Genomic DNA, 21,225 nt, shown 5'->3' with positions numbered 1-21,225 from the left:
GTCCAGGGGGACCCGCTGTGGTCGGGATGTGCGTGGGCCCGTGGGTCCCCGTCCGGTGGCCCGGCCCAGGGCGGCTGGAAATTCGTAATAATAAGCAACGATGGGGGTTCAGGAGGCATGGAGAGGGGGAGCGACTTTCGTTCCTCGCTCGCGCTCTTTTTTCCCTCGTTTCTTTGAAAGTTGGATGTTGAGAAGTGGGAGGTTCGGGGTGGGAGGGGAGAGAAATTGGGGGAGGGAGAGAGGAGGTTGCCAGAGGGAGGAGAGACAGAGACACAGAGAGAGACAGAGACAGAGGAGGAGGTGGGGGGGGGACAGGAAAGGAGAGAGAGACAGAGAGAGGGAGAGAGAGAGGGAGTCGGGCGCAGGAGGGAGGGAGAGCGCGGGAGGGAGGAGGGAGGGAGACCGAGGGAGGAGGCGGCGAGGAGCGCGCCGGCCGCGGCCGCGGGGGGGGGGGGGGTTTGGAAAAATGACTCAGTAAGTTCAGCGCGCCCGCTCCGGCCGGCCCTGCGCCTCCCGCCGCGCCCGGGATGTATTCGTCCCCGCTCTGCCTGACCCAGGTACGCCCCCCGCCCGGCCCCCGGCCCGCGCCCCACTGTGCCCCGGCCCCGCGTCCCCCGCAGCCCGGCCCCGGAGTTTGGAAGCCCGAGGAGGCGGGACGAAAAAGGCGCGCGTCCCTCCCGCCGCCGCGGCCGGGATGCCCCCGCCGCCGGCCGGGGTCCGGTGGGGGGTTGGTTTGGGCCGGGGACACCTCCCCCCCACCCGGGACCCTCACCGGGGACTCCCGCCCCGCCCCCCGCGACCTCTCCCCCTGGCTCGCCCTACAGCCTCGCCCTCCCCGGACGCAGGACGCGCTCCCCCACCCCAGCCGGGAAGGTCGGGGGGCGCCCGGGAGAAGGCCAAAGGTGGGGCTCTGCGCGAGCCCCAGGCCTCGACCCAGGCCTGCCCCTAGGAGGAATCGAGGGAGTCCTGGTTGGACCCTGGATGCCCGGGGACTCTTGAGACGAGGACCCCTCTGATGCGTTCCCCGGACCCCCCCCCCCAAGCTTGCGTGCCGCCACCCAGGCCCTGGACAGCCTTTCCCCCCATTATTGGCCCACGTGTGCGCGGAGGGGGAGGGGGCCCGCAAAGTTGGAGGCGCCAGCAGTGGGGGGAGGGGGGCCCCGACGTCCCGGCTCGGTCTTCCTCTCCCCCCCTCCCCCTGTCCCTCAACCCCATCCCCATATTTTCGCCGCATCGATTGTGAGTTATTGAGCCGCCGCCGCCGGGAGGAGCCAGGAGGCCTGGCGTTCCGGGGTCTGGTCCGGGCACTGCGGCGCTGCGGACGCCCTCGCCAGCCCGGCACCTGCCCCTGCCCCCGCCCGCTGCCTCTCACCCCTGGCCGAGCTCCCAGACTGCCCGGGGCTCGGCCCTTGTGCAATGACCCAGGGGATGTGTGGGAAGGGGGCGACTGCCCCTGTCCCGGGTCGCCCCTGGGGGACCCCTTCCCTCCCCCAGCTCCATGGCAGGGAGGGGGGGCACCCTCCCAGGTCTACTGGTTCCACCCTCCAGCTCTACCCCCACCCTGGGTCTTTGTGTGTCCTTAGGGCATTGGGGTCCCGGCCTCAGTTTCCCCTGAAGTGACACGGAGCTAAGGCAGGTTTCGGAGAGGGGCAGTGTGGCCTCCAAGCTGTGAAGTGTGGGGCACAGGGAGGTGGGAGTCAAACCGGCGGCTGAGTGTCCTGAGGACCGCGGTACAGAGAACACGTGGATGCCAGTCTGCAATGGGGGTCCCCCATTCATGATCCGAGGGTGCCCCTCACTCAGGGCAGGTTCCCTCTCACCCGCCCCCTCCAGCTCCTCCAGTTTCTGGCTCCCCATGGGGAATGTCAGGGGTGGTGCTCAGGGGGTCTCAGGGCCTGGCCTACCCATCAACCCCGGGGTGACCTTGGGCACGTCCCTGTCCCTCTCCAGACCTTCCTTCCCCTCCAGAGCAACTTCGGGGGTCCCCCGACGCAGTCATCACTGGCCCCCCTCTGCCTCTTGTCACCCGAAGCTCCCCAAGGGCCACGAGGGTCCTAGTCAGGGTTGCCCGGTGACCTTGGGCCTCCCAGTCTCTGGGCTCAGGGGGTGGCCTGGGTGGCCCCGGGGTGCCCCCGCCTCCTCCACCCTTTCCTCGCGCTCGCTCCCAGAGCCGCCCGAGGGGGCTGAGCCCAGGGAGGCTATTCCAGGCGAGGAGGTTGGACGGCAGCCTATTGTCACTGGGCCCTGGAATTCCCCCATCAGGACTCCTCGGGAGACAGGCTCCGTCCACGTTGCCCAGAGTGGGTGGCAGTGAGAACCAGAGCTGGTGTTGCGCTCCCCGGCTTTCCCTGGGGCGCAGGGCAAGGGTCAGCCAGGCGGGCTCTTGGTGGAAACGTGACAATAAAAAACATCTGAGGTTGCTGTGTGCAAGGGACAGGGCGGCCAGGAGACAGAGGCAGGCAGAGAGAGGACCAGGGAGCTCCCAGGCCAGGACGGGGATGGGGTGGCCCAAGTGCAGGGGGCTCCCCCCCTCTGCTTTTTCTCCCATGGGTGCCCCCACCCTGGAGGGGAACCCAGGTCCCCCTCCCAGGACTCCCTCGGTGTAATCCTCACAGCTGCTTGCAGGCCCAGCCTGGTCTGTGGTCTCCAGCTGGGGAACCCGGAAGGACCCAGACTACCCACGCAGGACCCCCACTCCTGGCTGCCTCATCGCGCCCTACCCATTCCTCTCTGTCTGCGTCTCTCCCTCTCCTTGTCTCGCTCCCTCTCCATCTCTGGCTCTCCCTGTCTCTCCATCTCTGGGCCTCCATTTCCCCCCTTGACTAATTTTACAACCTGAGCCCATCCTAAAATAGCTCCCTTTTAGCCGATCCGACCCGGATCCTGAGCCGAGACCGGCTCGGGGCGTGTGAAGGGGGGGGCGCGGGGGGGCTGCTCCCGTGCCAGCCCGCCCTGTGCCCCCGGGGTCCTGCCCACTGAGGGGGTGGCAGCCGCGGCCCGGGTGGCCCTGGAGGATTCTGGGAGCCCCGTCCCTGTTTCAGTGGTGACTCAAGTGCTTTTCACTTTTACTCTGAAGAGGAACTGTGTGGGGCAGCCGTTACTTCCATAAATCCTGCCGCCGGGAAGGCCGGCCTCCCCGCGCTTGCCCCGCTCTGGGCCTCCCTCCCGCCCGCCTCCACCGCCACGTTAGTTATTCCGGGTTTGGGGCCAAATCCCTCTTGGCTGCAGTGCCCAGGATTCCCCGGGGCCGCAGGCTGGGCCTGGGCTGCAGCCACGGCAGTGCGGCTGCCAGGGCCCCCTTCCTCATTCATTCATTCTTTCCTTCATTCCTTCACCTCCTTGCCTTGCTGGGCAGCACTCTTTTTACCCCATTTCTCCAGTGGGGAGACTGAGGCTGCAAGAGGGTCCCCGACTTTGTCTTGATTGAATATAATAGATCTTCATTAAGCACCTCCTATGGGCCAGGTGTCTGTTGCGGGTTTGGGGGGGAAGGCACGAGGGGCCAGCCTGGTGTGGGTTCTGGGAGGCTCTGCTGTGATTGAGGGTCCCCCAGCACCTCAGGGCTGGGACAGGGGCCAAGACCAGAGAGGGCTAGGGCCTGCCCGGGGTGGCACAGCATGGCTGGTGGGGCTGGGGATTCGGGGCCACTGCCCACCTGGCTGTTTGGCCAGGCTGGGCAGGTGGGTGCTCCCTGTGGCCCCCCCCACCCGTGGTCTGATGGCCTCTGATTGGCTCCTGTACGCACAAGCTCGCCCCACAGCTCTCTCCCTCTTTCTGTCTCTCTCCGTGTCTGTGTCTCTCCCCCATCTTTTCTCTGCGGTGGAGGTGCCTCTGCGCGTCAGGGTCGGCGCCTTGTAAATCACGACGCTGGGATTCTGGCCGAGTCAGCGTTCTCTCCCTCCCTCTCTCCCTCCCTCCCTCCCTCCCTCTCTCCCTCTCTCCCTCTCTCCCTCTCTCTCTCTCTCTCCCTCCCTCTCTCTCTCTCTCTCTCTCTCCCCCCCCTCTCTCCCTCTCTCCCTCCCTCTCTCCCTCTCTCCCTCCCTCTCTCCCTCTCTCCCTCTCTCCCTCTCTCCCTCCCTCCCTCTCTCCCTCTCTCTCCCTCCCTCTCTCCCTCTCTCTCTCCCCCTCTCTCTCTCTCTCCCTCTCCCTCCCTCCCTCCCTCCCTCCCTCCAATATCTCTCTTCTTTCTCTCTCTCTCTCCAATGTCTCTTTCTTTGCCTGAACCTCCTACCTCCCTCACACCAAATGGATGGGACACGCCAATGTCCTGGGACCTCCTGCCCCGCGAAAGCACGTGTTCACGGTGACCCGCGCGCGCGTGCACTGCCCCCTCACCTGGGTGTGTGTAGACCCTCGGCGCGTAGTGCCTGCAGTCCACGCTCCCACACGCGTGAGCGTGCAGATGTGCACACGTACGTGCCCTGACGGGTCACCGGGCAGAGACCCAGGGCGGCCTTGCATCTGCATGCAGATCTCGCCCAGGTGGCTGTGTGTCTCTGGGCAGGTGATCTAGCCCTTCTTCAGATATTTCCCCCTTAGCACAGGGCCTGGTATACAGTAGGTGCCAAATAAGCTTGGCCGTGATTGTGGTTTCCTCTAAAGTAATAACTGTATTAAACATCCCATAGGCATTTTCCAACTTGCCCTCCTTTCCTTCTGTCGCTATCTGCTCAGCTTGGGCCGGGTGACAGGGACAGTGGTCACTCCCCCAAACCTTGAGCCCTGACCCCCCCCCAGCCAGGGTTTCTCTCTTGGTCTTTCCTCACCGCCCGCCCAGCCCTGTCCAGGGTCTCCCTGAGTTTGGCCAGACCCACGTGGGTACCAGCATCCTTTGTCCGTCGGGGTGTGTGCATAGGGAAGAGGCAAAGGGTGAGATTGCTCCGTTGCTGATCTTCATGCTGAGGACGCAGCAGTGGATGAAACAGATTAAAGCCGTGCCCTGGGGGGCTACAGTGTCAGGGGAGGGGCTGTCAGGACCGCGCTGCCGCTTTGGCACGTGACCCAGGGCTGAGCGGGGAAGCGGGCCACACGGGATTCAGAGAGAGCAGGTGGGGTGCAGAACGGGCGTTGCTGGGAAGTCCCGAGGATGGGGCCAGACCCTGTACCCAGGGAGCTGGCAAGTGGGGCCAGGGAGTCAGGAGGCACCCAGGTCCAAGTCCCAGCACGGCTCCTTCCTTGTCTGCGTGACTTTGGGCCGGTGGCTTCAGTGCTCAGTGCCTCAGTCTCTCCCTCTGGGCAGTGGGCACAACAGTTGTTCCCATTTCGTAGAGTTGACAGTTCAGTACGCGCTCCACCTTGCTCCCTGTCTGTCTCCCCCACACTGTGGCCTTCTGGCTCAGCCCCCAGCATCCACCCAGGACACCACGGCACGGAGAGGGAAGTCAGGAGACCCAGGGCTCAGACTCGCTCGTCACTTTGGTGGGGACTTTCTACTCCCTGGACTTAGTTTACCCGAAGTCTTCCCGGGGTCCTTACCTTCCTGCCCTCACTACCTCCACTTTCCCTATTGTTCACTCTGCTCCAGCCTCACCGGCCTCCTCGCTGTTCTCCCCAAACATCAGGCATGGTCCTGCCTCAGGACCTTTGCATGTATTGTGTTCTCCACCTACAAAGCTCCTACCGTGGAGTGTCATCTTTTAGGTCTTTGTTCAAGTGTCCTCTCCTATGAGAGACCCTCGCTGACCGCCCCCGGTTGAAAAAAAACAACCCCCTACCCCCTCCTCAAACTCCTTTAAATTTCTCCAGAGCATTTTGTTCAACCTGGCATCTTATTCCATGTTTATTAGCTTGTTTAATATCCATTCCTGCCCACGTCAGGATCTGGGTGAGGGCTGAGCAGAGGACACTGCTGGGTCCCCAGCATCATGCATGGAGCTGACAAAAAGTACATACTCGGTAAATGTTTGTTGAACAACCAAATGAATCTCTCCTTCATTGGATAAGAGCTGTTCATAAGCTATGATGCTCTGAGCTTGAGGGGAGGAACCACTCTAGGTTAGGAACACTTACTCTGGCACCAGATGGGCCTGCGTTCGAATATGAGCTCTGCTGTTTGACATTTAACCTGGAGGAGGGGGCATTGGAACCAGGGCTTTGAAGGGTGCATAGGGGTTTGGGATAAAAGCTTAGGGATGGATAAGAGATTCTCAGTAATGTTTGTTGAATCACTGAGTGAATGAAGGCGAGAGAATCCTTCGTGGAAAACTTTTGGTTTGGGAATTGGAGTTTCACGTCCTGGTTTGCTGCCCTGGACTGTCAGGATGGGAGGGCTACAGGGAGGCCCAGAGTGGGGCACAATCCAGTGCACAGTTGACCAGTCCATAATGCCCAGCAGGGGCTTGGACCTCCCAGCTGCTGCTGTCCTCTTTGGCCAGGAAGTCCCAGCAGGGAGAGCAGGAAAGGCTGCCTGAAGGAAAGAACAGTGAAGACAGGGTTTTGAGGGATGTGTAGGAGTTCAGGAGGATTCTTGGCATCTAACTTGCCTTGGCCAAGTGGGGTTTCTGGGAAAGGCCTGGTCTTGCTGCCTCCCCTCCCCTTGCAGCTCTGATTACCAGGGCAATGGATAAGCCCCCGGGGCACTAACCCCCAAAAGGGTGCAATGTCGTTTTCTGCCCTTTGTACAGAATGAGAAACAGGCCCAAGGTGGAACAGTGATTTGTTCCTGGATCATACAGAAGGTGAAAATGGAGGCTGTTGTCACCCAAGCTCGTTCCCTCAACAAGTCTGCCTGGCAGTGAGTGCCTCAACCCTGGGCCTCAGGGTTGGGGGAGAGCGACTGAGCTGGACTCAGAGACCCCAAGTTGTGTGGTCCAGGCTGGGTCTGGGAGAACCCTGAGGAGAGCAGGAAAGGCTGCCTGAAGGAAGGAACACTGGAGAGAGGGCCTTGAGGGATGTGTAGGAGTTCGGGAGGATTCTTGGCATCTAGCTTGCCTTGGCTGTCTCCCTTGCCCTGTCAGCCAGTGAGGGCATATTGGGAAGTGCTTGGGGAAGAGGCATTGGTTGTCACAGGTCTTATGGGACAAAGAGAGTGACAGGCCTGCCTCTCACCTGGGTTGACCTCCCCAAGAGGATGTGGGAGGCTAGGGCAGCAGGTCCATGACCCAGTTATAGGCTGTTTGTCTTCCTCCAGGACCAGCTGGGGTCACCAGTGACGTGGGCTCCCGCCCCTGCCCGCCTCCCTGGCATCTTTCCCCAGAGAGGGCCCGGGGAGGAGGGGGTAGGGATAAGGCAGGAGCACGGGGGCTTGGAGAGGGGAGGAGCCAGAAGAGGAGAGGAGCTCAGAAAAGGGGGAGGGGGCTCAGAGACAAAGGGGTTCAAGGGGATGAAGAGTCTGGGCCCAAAACAATCGTAACAACAACATCGATAATAATAACAGCGTAATGCAGGCTTTTGAGAGCCGGGCAGATAATGGGGTTCATATGCTAGGAAGAGGTGGCATCCCATTCAAGAAGGCCTGCTGGCTGACACTCCAGCTGCCCCTTCCCAGCTACCTCTTATTACCGCCCCAATAAGCTCCAGGCCTCGGGTGGCAGCCACAGCCATTGCCCAGGCCTCCTGCCACCCTGGCGTCCCCTCCACAGGGGACAGTGTCCTGTGCCTCCATCGATTTCCCACCCCAGCTTCTCTGGCCAGACGACCTGGGCTCTGGTCCCGGCTCTGCTGACCGGCTGTGTGACCCTGGGCGAATCGCTCCCCACCCCTGGGGCTGGCATGTCAAGTGACATGGTGACACAGAAAAAGCACCTCTGAGGTTGGATAGGGCCTGACAGGGGACTGGCCCCCTCTATCCTCCCTCTGCCTCAGCAGGTCAGCTGGGGTGGGGACGGGATGGGGGAGCGGCGGAAAAGGGCCCCGAGGTCTGGTCCCCACCACAGCTGTTACTGTGACTCACACGTTGGGGGCCGTTGGCATGGGGGAGCTGGGCTGGCACAAACGGAGCCCCGTTCTGCCCCACCCCGCGAGGGCAGGAGGCTATTTTCAGAGTCTCAGTAATAGAGGAGATCTGAGGTCATCCCCCAGCCCCAGCACCCCGTGGGCAGAGGTGGCCCAGGGGAAATGGAGCTCAGGGCAGGGAGGGGCGCTGGGTGGGCGGTACCGTGTGCATCCAGGCCTGGAGGTGGGAGCAAGCCTGGCCACATCCATTTAGAAAAACCAATTCGTGGCCCAGAGCAGCGGTTTCCCTGTCTCCCCGAGAGACCCCGGCCTCACGGAGAGCAGGCTGCTCTGAGAAAGGGGCCGATGGGGTCCTGGCTTCTTGTCCTTACGCTGACTCTGAGACCCTCCAGGACCTTGGCCAGGTCTCTGCCCCTCTCTGAGCTTAGTTTCTCCATCACACAAGGCATAGTGGAGCCTCGGGCCTTTTCCTGCCCCAGGGAGATTGTAAGCAACGGAAATCATCTTTACAGCAACAACAATGTCGATAATAATAATAATAGCATAACAGGCTTTTGAGAGCTGGGCGGATAATGAGATTCACATGCTAGGAAAAGACATCGCTCCCATTCAAGAAGCCCAGTACAGCCCCCAGGCAAGAGCGGGGAGGGGGGACCGAAGTTTCTCTTCTCCGTCTTCTTTTCTCCTTGAATTTCTCATCCCTTGAGGCTGAGAAACCAGGTCCTGGATGTTATGCAGACTCAGTTTCCCTTGCTGAAAAATGGCGAGAAGGAGACAGCCCCCTCCCACCCCTGTAGAAGGGGATGGGGGCCTCCCGTGGCCCCACGTTATTCTCTGAGGGGCCAGATGACGGCTGCCGTTGTCTTCGTGGGGAAGTCAGATGGGTGTGGGTTCCTGTCTCAGCTCTGCCCCTCATGATTGGGTCCCCTCTTGGGGTCTGTTTCTTCATCCACAAAATGGGTGTTGTGGCCACCCAGCAGCACCATTCAGGCAGAGGGAGGGGGATGTTGAAGTCACAGCTCTGGCCAGGTCGCTGAGCCTCCCAGGCCTCGGTTTTTCCATCTGTGGAATAGGTCTATGGGGGACAGGGTAGGGGGAACTGGCCCCCAGGGGCCTCTCTCTCCAGCTCTAAACCTCCCTGGCTGAGCTCCCCTTTCCCTGGTGCATTCTGCTCTCTTGCCTCCTTGGGCCTCAGCTTTCCCCACCCCTATTATGGATCTATCTATGCAGGAACCGTGCCCCCCGCCCCTTCCATCAGCCCCTGACATCCAGGTGGCCCATCTTGGCCTGTGGACCTCAGCCAGTCCTGTCTGTACATCTGGGCTGTAGGAATGACGTCTCGTCCTCATTTTTTTCATCACTGCCAAGAGCCGGTTGAGGCAGCCCTTGGACCCCTGTCTGGTGTCGGCTTCCTCTGCTGAGCAGTAGGTCTGACAGACGAGCCCCAAATGACCCTCTGAGCCTAGTTGCTCCTGGCATCGTGAGCATCCAGTGCGTGCTCAGCCCTGCTCTGGACATTTGAGCTCACACTCTAGTTCAGTGGTTTGCAAACTACAGTCACAGGGCCCAGTGCCCACCGTCTGTCTTTATAAATAAAGTTTTATTGGAACACTGCCATGCCCATCCCTTACATCTCCTCTGTGGCCAGTCTTGCACTACAGTGCAGCGTGGAGCAGTTGAAACAGACACGAAAATACTCACTATCCGGTTCTTTATGGTACTTTTAAAGTTTGCTGACCACAGTTCTAGAAGGCAGAGAATGGATCTGTGCCACCAGCATTCCACCATCCTCAGTTTTCCCCATCTGTACAAAGGGTCCCCATCAGCCTCCACCTGGGACCCCCAGCTTGTCCTGTCTGTACATTGGGGTTCAAGACAGTCCTCCATGAACGGCTGCCTTCGTCTGTGCCTCCCACGTGGTCCAAGCCTCAGTTTCCCCATCTGGGCAATGGGTTCTCAAACGACCCAGTGAACCTCTGCTGGGTCCCCACTGGCCTCCACTTTTTTCCCCAGGACGTGGAGGGATCTGCAGCAGCCCCCTGCACGCCTCTGCCTGGCCCTCCTTCTAGCGGGTCTGCCTGGGGCCCCTGCGGCCTCATTCTTACGGGCGGGGCAGTGGGTCCACGGCCCCCAGCGCCTCCTGACCTCTGGTCTTTCCCGCCCCGCAGGATGAGTTCCACCCGTTCATCGAGGCGCTGTTGCCTCACGTGCGCGCCTTCGCCTACACCTGGTTCAACCTGCAGGCGCGGAAGCGCAAGTACTTCAAGAAGCACGAGAAGCGGATGTCGAAGGACGAGGAGCGCGCGGTGAAGGACGAGCTGCTGGGCGAGAAGGCCGAGGTCAAGCAGAAATGGGCGTCGCGGCTGCTGGCCAAGCTGCGCAAGGACATCCGGCCCGAGTGCCGCGAGGACTTCGTGCTGGCCATCACCGGCAAGAAGGCGCCGGGCTGCGTGCTCTCCAACCCCGACCAGAAGGGCAAGATGCGTCGCATCGACTGCCTGCGCCAGGCCGACAAGGTGTGGCGGCTGGACCTGGTCATGGTCATCCTCTTCAAGGGCATCCCGCTGGAGAGCACCGACGGCGAGCGCCTGGTCAAGGCGGCGCAGTGCGGCCACCCGGTGCTCTGCGTGCAGCCACACCACATCGGCGTGGCAGTCAAGGAGCTCGACCTCTACCTGGCCTACTTCGTGCGCGAGCGAGGTGAGGCGGGGCTTGCGCGTGCACGCGGATCTGGAGGCCGAAAGGGGGTGCGTTGGAAGGTCGTCGAGGGGGGGAGGTGGGCGCACGCAAAGGTAGGAGGCAGGAGGCGGGCCTTAAAGTCCGAGGGCGGGGACAGTTGCAGTGGGAGGATCTGAGCCCTGTGAAGGGCCAAGGGGAAGAGGTATGGTTCAGGGGGAGTCTGGGGTCGGGGGCAGGTGCGTCCTGGAGCTGTGAAGGTAGAGGCAGGCCCTGACCTTGGGGGGTCAGGGGTCCAAGGGGGGTGTCAGGTGTCAGGAGGTGAGACCCTGTCCCAGGAGGTCTGTTGGCAACAGTGGTGAGGATAGGCCAGTGACGGACGCGCGGGGGACAATCTTATCCCTCCTGGGAAAGCTGGAGGAGAGCTGGGGTTGCACTTTGTGACTGATGATTGATCGACTCTTGGACTTCCCCCAGAGACCTGACAGGTCCCATATTTCGGCCGACTGGGAAGCTGGGGCGCTGTGTGACTTTGGCTAGGTCACCAGTCTCTCTGGTCTCCAGCGGCCCCCACTCTGGCCCTTCGAGCTGGGTGTTTGCTGGCTCTGTGGTCAGATGGCCCACATGGAGACTAGCAGGGTTTGCGAGGATGGGGAAATCCACGGCAGCTTCCCAGAGGAGGGGACTCCACTGAGCTGAGCTCTGCAGAACGACTGGGCAGTGATGAGAGTGGGGATATCCCAGGAGGTCAGCCGCCTAAACAGAGATGTGGAGGTCAAGGGCAGGCCCTGGCTGGGAGGGCAGTGGGGTCTGTTGCCCCGCTGTTCCTGGTGGTGTGGCCAGTGGAGCCGTCAAATGGAGGGTATCAGCATCCTTACCTGGATTGGGCCTGGGGAGACTCGCCGAGATCGTGTGTGTGTGTGTGTGTGTGTGTGTGTGTGTGTGTGTGTGTGTGTGTAGCGCGTTGGACTCTGGCCTGCCACGTGGTGGGTGGCAGCTGTGACTGTCTTCATGCGGATGGAATCAGGTGTGCCCGGAGACCCTAACAGGCACATGTCCCATGCCCCACCGTGCCCGCCCAGGCTGGTACACACGTGGGTGCGAACCCGCACACACCCGGGGCTGCCTGAACGTGTCAGGTGGGTGCACTCGGGTTGCAAACCCAGCCCTAAGCCCCCGTAGACCCCACGGGAGCCCGTGTGATCACAACCAGAAATGATGGCGGAAGGCTGGGGGAGGGGTGGTGAGAAGAGCGCGAACTCCGGGGCTGGACTGCCCAGATTCCGAACGCAGCCCTGCCATGTGGTGTGCTGGCTGTGTGACTTTGCCTCAGGCCCCGTCCTCTGCCTCAGTTTCCTCCTCTGTACAGTGGGGGTAACAACCATGCCAACTCTTAGCGATGCTGTGAGGATTCCATGAGGTCTCCTGGTCTCCACTGTGTGTGGGAGGGAGAGCTGGGGCAGATTTTCCCAGTCTTGACCTTGACCCCATCTGCCCCTCCCCCGCCCCCACCAATTAGCACTAAACGCAGGGGGCCAGAGGCAGAGGGGTAGACTAGGTGACTGTTTGCTGCGGGCCGGATTGGGGGTGTGGGCAGGGGCAGCCGTGGGGGCTGCAGTGCCCATTACCATGCAGGTCCTGGTCTCTCTCACCGCATCCATCCTCCTCCTCCACGCTGAGCTGATAAAATGTTGAAGCGAGTTTTCTGCCAGCGTCAGCACAATCTCCGGGTGCCTCCCCTCCCCCATCGGCCCCCGCCCCCCTCAGCTCAGCAGGCAGACCAGGCCTCCGGGCCTCCCCAGACACCTTCGCATCCGACTGCCATGCCTTTGCTGGTCAGCATCCTCACGTGAGGGCCGGGGAAGGTCAAGGCTGCTGCGCCCTCCCGTGCAGGCTCCGTCATCCCAGGGGACCACTGCTGCTCAGACAGGCCCCAGCTGACCCGGCTTCAGCTGGCTGGGAGTGAGGGTCGGGCGGGAGGGCCGGGCCGGGAACCCACTCCCAGCTCAGCTGCCTGCCTAAGGGCCGGGTGATCCTAAACAAGTCACTTAATCTCTCTGTGCCTGCTTTCTTTGATTTTAAAATGGGATGCTCAGAAATAGCTGGCCGGTAGGAATGTTGTGTTCTCGTGGTAAGCGTTCAACAAATAACCCCCATGCTGTCCTGAACACAGGTACCAGGCACAGGGCTAGGGCTTTGTGGACCGTTGTTATCAACGTTATCATCCTCATTAGGATTATGATTTCCCGCCTCCATGCCTTTGCCCATGCTGTTCCCTCTGCTTGGAATGCCTTTCCCGTCTGGAAGACTCCTACTTATGCTTCAAAACCCCAACTCCCAGCTCCACTTTCTCTCCGTCAGGCATTTTTTCTGAGGATTTAGCAATTCTTTTCCATTCTCATGGCAACCTTGCAAGGCAGGGATCATTGTACCCATTTTACAGATGAGGAAACCAAAACCCAAAGAAGATAACTGCCCGGCGCAAGGCCACACAGCTAGGAAAGGGCAGAGTTAGGGTTTGGACGTGGGCGGGTTCTGTTGCTGACACCCCTGCTAGCCTTCTACGCTCGGTGGCAGAAGGGGATGGAAGTACATCACAGTGTAGGGTGTGGGTATCCAGGCATCGTGGCTGGACCACCTCCGGGCTGGGTCTGTGTTCTAGGCTCCTACCAGCTAGGGCCTCCTCCGGGGTTCCCAGGCCGAGGCTGGCCCCCAGAACCCCCTGTTGAGCTTCAGCTTCCACAGCAGGACCCCCGTCTTCATCTGGGCCAGAGTTATGTCTCTCTTCTCAGCCAGGTAGTCATCTGACCTCAGAGACAACTGGTCACCTCCCTCCTCTCACCTGGTGGGTCCCAGGGCTGCAGGGGGTCCAGGCCAAGGCCAGAGTGCGGTGTCCGCTCAAATCAGCCCTGCTAGGAGGCCATGGGATTGATGGGGAGTGGGGGAAATGGGCCTCAGTTGGCTTCTGAGGGCGGGTGTCACAGGGTGGATGGTGGGACAGGCACCCGCCATTCGGCTGAAAAGGAGGTACCACCTCTAGCGTCAGAAGCGGGGCCTTGGAGCCGAGAGAATGACAGTGAGAGAGAGAGACAGAGAGACCCAGAGACATGGGGAGACACAGAGAGACCCACAGACGCATCATACACTTGGCCCTTCCCTGTCCCAAGACAAGGGGACAAAGTCCAGCTCCCCCCACGGCCTCCGTCCTTATCTCTCCCAGGGGGTGTCAGGCAGACTGCTGGAGCTGCACCCCAAAGGGGAAATCCCAGGCCTCCATCCTTGGGTTTATTTTGGAGGAGAGAAGGGTGGGGACGAGCCGCGAGGAGGTCCCTTTAGCGCTGGGGCTGCCAGGCTGATCAGAGCCCAGGGCACCGCCTGGGGCCGAACTTGGCAGCTTCAGGCATCCATCTGGCACCGTTGTGGACACAGGGGCCTGATTCCAGGGGTGGACTCCGTGTGTGCCCTGGGGGTGGGCTAGGGGACAGCTGGGGGGCCGTGATGAGGGGGAGACGTGAGCTCCACCTTGGGACATTGGGGCTGCCCGCTCAATGTGTGCACTTTAGGGGGAGGGATGTGTGCAGTTAAGCAGGGCATGGGCAACCTGACAATTCTCAGTTAAATTAATACAAACCTAAGGACAGGGAGGGGTGAGGAGAGGGAGGGCGGGGCAGGCACTCTGGCCAGGGAGGGCCTGAAAGAAGTGAGGGAGCTGCAGAGGGATGTGAGTGAGAGTGTGCGGGGCAGTGGGGGCGGGCACAGTCAGTGCAAAGGCCCTGGGGCTGGAATGGCCCAGAGCACAGGTGCTAGTTGGGGAGGTGAGGCCCTGTGCCTGGTGTTGGGGAGGCCGGGAGCGGGTGAGCCGGCTCTCCTCTCTCCTGCCTCCCGTTTGAGAAGGAGTCTGGAGAAAGCAGGGCCCAGAGAGGGAAGCCGCCTGCCCAGCCCCGAAGCCCAGCCAGGCCTCCCCGCCCCCTCTGGCGGCCTGAGAAACCTGAGGCGCGGGCGGGCACCGTGCCAGGGCGGGAGGGGGAGGGGCTGCCAGGCCCGCCCGCTCCGGCAGCTGCCAGCCCGCCCCGAGCCCCGCCAGCCCAGATGGTGCCCATCTGCTGACGCTGCCGTGGGCTGGCCTCCCGTTCCCGCCTCCTGTTCCCGCCTTGTTTGGTGCCAACCTCCCGGAAGGGCGCTGTGGGCAGGGGCTGGCTTGGGAAGCTTGCAGCTGCTAGAGGAGCTGCCCAGGGTGCCCAGGGAGGGGTCAGGAGGACCTGGGGGCAGGGGTCCCCGTCGCCTCCTGAATGGACCTGGGAAACAATAATAACAACAGAGATAATAGTAACAGCAAAAACATCGTGTGCCCGATGCTGAGCCCATCCTATATCTGGTTTCATTCTCTCCACCACTCTGGGAAGGAGGGACTATTGCCTTCTGCCCTGTTTCAGATAAGGAAACAGTCCCAGAGATGGTCAGCGACTTGCCCAAGGTCACACAGCTCCTAAGAGGTAGGGCGAAATTAGAACCCACAGATCCTGACTCCTTGAAACCATTAAAGGAAAAACCCTAAAAACCGCTTTTCAGGTTATCAGATGGAACCCACACCTTCCTAGTTGTACAGATCATGAAAAGAGCTGGCCCGGAATACACAGTGAACAAATTAATGAATATCAGTGAACGTTCCCGAAGTGCCTACCGTGCCCAAGGCTGGGGGCTGGGGTCTCCATAAAGCACACCCTGGGCTCGGATGGCAGGAGAAAGGGTCTGGAGCAAGGGGGCCTGGATCAGTCTCAGCTCTGCTCCTGGCTTGCTGTGTGACTTAGGGCAGAGCTCTGCCCTCTCTGGTCTGGGGTTGGAGGAGAGCTGAGGCCAGGAAGGTAAGGCCTTGTGGGGCCACAGAGAAAAACAAGCCAGACCCTGACTGAGGGTCCTGCCGTCTCCTCCAACCCCTGTTAATCTTCATCCCAACACTGGCCGTGTGCTGGGGAGACAGAGGGCGGATGTGGACAGGAGGGCGTGTAAGGGCACCCGTTGGCTTGTGTAATGGATACAGTTTGTGTCCACACGTGCTCCAGGCTGTGTGAGGTGCATTCCCCTCTCTGCGCCTTAGTTTTTCCATCTGGAAAGTGGAGAAAATAAGAACTATGTCCACTGCATTGATGATTGGAGTGATCCCCGGACAGCATACAGGAGGCCCTGGATAAACGCTCAGTCCCTTCCCGGATCCTCTTCCCAGCCCCAGGTGGCAAAGGGGAAGAACCTCGGTGCATCTAGTGAACCAGCAGGGGCACCTGTGACCCAGGATGGGCCCCCCCCCACTGGAAGCCACCTCTCCAGGTGTCTGGGTGGCGGAGGGGTGAGGGGCTCTTGGCAGCCTGGACTCCCCCGGGGCTGAGCAGCCAGGTGGACCAGCCGTCTGTCTGTGCAGAGGAGGTGGCTGCCCGGGTTGAGGTCCAGACACCAGCTGACGATGTATTTATAGCGGCAGCAGGAGGCCTCTGGGCTCCTGGTTAGTGGTGCTGAGGGAGCCGCTAACCCAGCAGGTGGGAGCCCAGTGTCCGGAAGAGGTAGGGGCACGATCTGTAGCCAGATGGCCCAGGTTCAAATCCCGCCACTCGTGAGCTGTGTGACCTTGGGCAGGTGACGTCACTGCTCTGGGCCTCAGTTTCCTTTCCTCTGAAATGGGCATGATGCAGATGGGGCCTGCTTCACCGGGCTGGGTAGGATTAAATGAGTTAATGCGTGAAGAGTGCTAGGACAGGGCCTGGCACACAGTAAAGTGCTCAAACATGATTTGCTGCCTTAAAAAGGAAGACGATTCTGACACCTGCTACACCATGGATGGACCCGGAGAACATGATGCTCAGTGAGAGAATCCAGACACAAAAGGACAAATACTGTTTAATTCCACTCACAGGAGGTCCCTAGAGAGTCACAACCACAGAGACAGGAAGTCGATGGTGGGGGCCAGGGGCTGGGGGAGGGGCTGGGGAGTCCGCGTTTCATGGAGACAGAGTTTCAGTTTGGGAAGATGAGAAAGTTCTGGAGATGGATGGTGGGGCTGGTCGCTGGACAGTGTGAATGTGCTTAATGCCACTGAAGTGCACACTTAAAAATGGTTAAAATGGCAAAGTTTATGCTACTGATATTTAAAAAATTATTTGTTGTTGATAATAATTTGCAAATCAACTAGACTTCCATTTAAAAATTCAAAAAAATGATAAAAATAATGAATAATAGTACATCGTCTATTATATTGCAATGATAAATAATAAAAATAAAATCAGTGATGGTAATATAATCCTAGGAATTATTATCAGCGCCTTTATTATCATGATCGTTCCTTTGTTTCTAGTCCCAGCTCTGCCCTCTGGCCAGCTGGGCAACCTTAGGCAAGTTAGTGCCCATCTCTGTGCTTCTGTTTCTTCATCTGCAAATGGAGCATAGGGAGTGTCCAGCGATTGGAGTTAAGGTCGTATCTGTGAGAAAGGAACCTCTCAGCACGATGAGTGCTCAGATATATTTGGAGTTCTTTCCTGGGTAGCCGGAGTAGGTCCTCCCTCCCCCATGGACACCCCTGCATGGGCGCCCAGCTTGCACGCCTGCACCTGCCAAGGCAGGGCTGCAGAGGCTCCTGAGGGCCCGAGAGGTGCGGAGCCCTCAGAAAATGGGAGGCATCTCGGTGCACCTGTGGCGGCCACCCCGGCGTGGCGGGGCTGCAGTTGCCACCCTGGCCCTGTGCCCAGCGAGCCAAGGGGAGGCTGAGGGCAGCTAGGGACATCTCCGGCCCCCCCCCCCTTCCGCAGACAGCTGCCAGGCCGGCCCCTCTCCCTCCAGCTGGGTGTGGGCAGGAAGTCACAGATGGTCAGAGTCCGTGAGGGACAAGGGAGGGGGCATGTGGGAACACTGGATGTCTTGTCCAGATCAGGAAACTGAGGCCCAGAGAGGGGCGGGGCATTGCCCAGGGTGGCCCAGTAAGGGCCCTTCCTCTGGTCCATTCTGTCCCATCTTCTGTCCCGGGCTGACTTGGATGGGTGCCAGGATGGGGGACCCGGGTACTTCAGGGTAAATGGCTTGCAAATGGGAAAGGGGTTTCAAGGCCTGGGGCGGCGGTGGGGTGGGTGGGTGGTGGTGCTCTAGACTGCCAGAGATGAGGTCTGCTCTAGATCCTCCAAGGGACAAGTTCTGGAATTTCCAAGGCCTGAGTTCTAGACGCTTCAGAGCTGGGATCTTTACCATCTGACAATTCTAGAATTCTCCCTCTGGGTCTAGAGCAGCACAATTCAGTAGAAATACAACTCGAGCCTTACAGATAATTTTTCTGGTATCCACACTTAAAAGTATAAACCTACAGGGGAAATTAATTTTAACAGCCTATTCTGTTTAACCCAGGACATCCAAAATATTGTCATTTCGACACATAATCAATATGCAAAAATTATTGAGATGTTTCACCTTCTTTTTTGCCCTAAGTCGTTGAGATTCACTGTGTGTTTCGGACCGGCCACATTTCAGGCGCTCAACGCCACACGTGGCCAGTGGATGCCGTGTCAGCACTAGAGCATCTGCGTTCCAGAGAATTCCGAGGCAGATCTCCAGTCTCCCAAGTTGGGTTCTTGAGAATGTGAGGACAGATTCTAAAAGTCCCAAATCAATCATCAATTATCCAAACAAGCATTGGTTTCTTCAGTATCCGAGAAGCCCTTAAGTGTATTCGTGACCATGGACGACGGTTTCCAGAATTCCACTCGTTGGGTTTTCACATGGCCAAGGACAAGCTCTAGAATGTTCTCGAGCTGGGTTCTAGAACATCCAGGGCAGGTTCTAGAATTCTCTGAGGCAGGGATCCAGAAAGTTCAGGTCAGAGTCGAGTAAGCCTGTCCTCAGACCCCGGGTGACTGAGCAGAACATTACAGAAAAGATGCCTACAGAGGGAGAAGGAGGTCGATTTTCATTTTTTCGAGGCTTTTTCCAGACTGGCTGAGTCAGGGGCTGCGTGCTTGGGGGCAGCAAGGTGGATGGGGGCCCTGTTGTGGGAAGAGGTTTGGGAGCAGTTCGTGAGGATACATGACTATAAGAACCTGGGACTAGGGGGGCCCAGGAATAAGAATCAGGACTTTGTTTAATCCCCAGTAAACGTCTGTTATTTATTAGATGTTTGGACATGGAACCCCGCGTGTGTTTCCAGAGGCTCTGGTGGGGCTGTTTTGGGAAAGGGCGCTTAGTAGGTCCTTGCTGGAAGGCAGTGGCTATAGTTGGGGATTGTGACATCTGGCAGGAGGCAGGGGTTGTCTGTCTGTGTTTGGGGTGTTGGGGTGCGTTTATGGGGGAACTGCAGGCATATTGAGGGCTTACTAAATTAAATTCTCAGTAAATGTCAGGAATTGTTAGTACCATTTCGTTTCACCTTAATTCCACAAAGGTAGAGATTATCATGAACCGCCTTTATCACATGGGAAAATTGAGAACCAGAGAGGTTAAGACACCAACCTGAGGTCACACAGCCAAAAGGTAGCATCTGGATTCAAACCCAGGTCTGAGGGCAGATCTGAGGGCCTACAACGGTCCCCTGGGAAGGGGCTGTTTGGAGTGTGTCAGGGACCTCCCCCAGAATGTCCCAGGATCCCTCCTTTGGGCCTAGAGGATTTTGGTGCTGGTGAGTGGATGCCAGGTTCAGCTGGATCAAGGAGCACCTTTGGGGGCTGCAGCCTGGCCGGGACCCGGTGAGGGGGGTGGCTAGCCTCAAACCCTCGACATGGGGAAACCAGGAAGGTGAGAGATGCGGCCAAGGTCACGTGTTCCCTTTCGGTCTCTGTCTCTGGATCTCTTTTTCCATCTCTTTGTCTCTCTCAGCCCCTGTCTCTGCCCAGCCCCAGTCTCTCCTGGTCTAGGCCAGTCTCCTCCCCTCACCGCCTCCGGGCAGCCTGTGGGCTGCCCGGAGGCGGCAACAGCAGCTGAATGGGCCCCTTGTTCCTGACCACACCCTCCCCTTAGGGTCACCCCAGGACGAGCTCCGGCAGCCTGCTGTCTTAAAGAGCCAGCGCCCAGAGAGAGGGGAAAAGAGGGGGCCGCTTCACTCCCAAGCCCCACCCCCCAGCCTCCCAAGGATGGAGGAACTGAAGCGCATACATGCTGGGGAGCACCGCACCTGGACATCCCAGCCCCGTGTGAACAGGCGGTTGTCCTGGGGCTGTGTGTGCATGGTGGGGCTTGGGTTTCATCTGGGACAAATTCCTTCTCCTGTCTTGGCTACTGTTGTTTCCCCATCTGTATCTGCAGCTCCTTGTGCCCACCCGGGGTGGGTGGGGTCGTTGGGCAGAGACAATAGTATCTGGGCCAGGTTTGGTACACAGTCGGCGTTCTTCTGTGCCCATCGTGCAATTATGTAGCCCCATTTTACGGAGGAGCTGAGCGGTAAGGCTCTGGCTGAGGCTACGCAGCCCAGATTTCACCCAACTCTGCCAGCTCCACCCTCCGCTCGGGGCTGTGAAGCTTCACGTTGCTCGCTTGCCGTCTCTGGGCCTCAGTCTCCCCTTCGGAGCAATGGGAACCGCTCCCGCCCACTTTCAGGCTAGAAGCCTTTCACTTCTCCCACCCCGAGGATGCCGTGGCTGGGAGTTCCGGGCATCCCCCAGATAGGAGCCAACCAGAGGACCTCGAACGGGGCTGCACCCGGTAGCCACTCTGCGAGGCCTCGGCGCTCCTGTGCCCCAGGCCGGCCCCACAGACAGCCTGGGACAGGTTGCTGCCGGATGGACAAGCCTGTTCCCTGCTTCCTTATGTAACCAGGTTATGCAAGGGCAGCTGGCCTGCTTACATAAGGGGAGGTCGGGCCAGCCCCAGCTGGGGAGGGGGAAGCTCTTAAAGGGGCTGGTGTCTCCCGAGTCTCCCCTCCAGGGCCCTGTGCCAACCCACGGAGGGGAGCCTTATAAACTCTGGCCGATTCCGTACTCATCAGCGCCATCATTGCCATCATTATTATTATTGCTGTTGATGTTGTTTATCGTCACTGTTCTTTCCCAGGAGGCACAAAGCCCACACTCTGCTTCTGACCCTCGGCTAGTCCCTTTTCTCCCTGAGCCTTAGTTTCCCCATCTGGGCCCAGGTGGGTGGTGTCAGTGAAGGAAGGCAGTGGGGCGTAACGGGGGTGCTGGCCCCACCACCTGCTCGCTGTGTGACCTCAGGCAAATGGCGATCCTCTCTGGGCCTCGGTTTCCCCATCTGTAAACTATGCTTGCCTCTCTGGGTTACTGAGGGGGAAATGAATTCAGACATGCGAAGGGTTAAGATGGCATCGAGCACACACTCAGCCGGTACAACTTCTTGGTAGTCAATAAATATTTATTAAGCGCTTACTGTGTGCCAAGCCCTGTACTGCGAACAAGACAGACAAAAATCCAGGCCTTGCGGGGCTCACAGTCTGGTGGGGGAGATGGACAAAAAACAAGTTCGTGATAAGGGCTACTGAGAAAAAGAAAGAAAGGCAAGGAATAGAGAGTGGTGGGCTATTTGGGGAGGGACTGTCTGAGGACTTGACATTTGAGCTGAGACCTGAGCGTGAAGAGGAAGCAGTTGTGTGAAGAAGTGGGGAAGGGCACCTTAGGCAGAGGGCACAGCCTATGCAAAGGCCCTGGGGCAGGACCTGGTGTGTTGGAGGAACAGCCAGGTGGC

At 59.4% G+C, this 21,225-nt stretch overlaps 1 protein-coding gene across 8 annotated transcripts in view; it reads left to right on the top strand.

Annotated features, from left to right (window-relative positions):
• NFIC (nuclear factor I C) overlaps nt 1-21,225 on the top strand; it is an 82,190-nt gene that overhangs the window by 6,266 nt on the left and 54,699 nt on the right. For 7 of the 8 annotated variants that reach the window (XM_060007413.1, XM_060007410.1, XM_060007411.1 and 4 more), the window contains exons 1-2: nt 429-557; nt 10,062-10,593. In XM_060007413.1, coding sequence (XP_059863396.1) covers nt 528-557; nt 10,062-10,593 — 562 coding nt within the window. In that variant the 5' untranslated portion in view covers nt 429-527. Of the gene's footprint in view, nt 1-428; nt 558-10,061; nt 10,594-21,225 lie in introns of those variants that run through there. The other variant, XM_060007409.1, reaches the window with a different exon arrangement.

The sequence above is a fragment of the Delphinus delphis genome, chromosome 3, assembly GCF_949987515.2.
Source record: "Delphinus delphis chromosome 3, mDelDel1.2, whole genome shotgun sequence".
NCBI lineage: Eukaryota > Metazoa > Chordata > Mammalia > Artiodactyla > Delphinidae > Delphinus > Delphinus delphis.
This window is presented reverse-complemented; position numbering and strand designations above follow the sequence as displayed.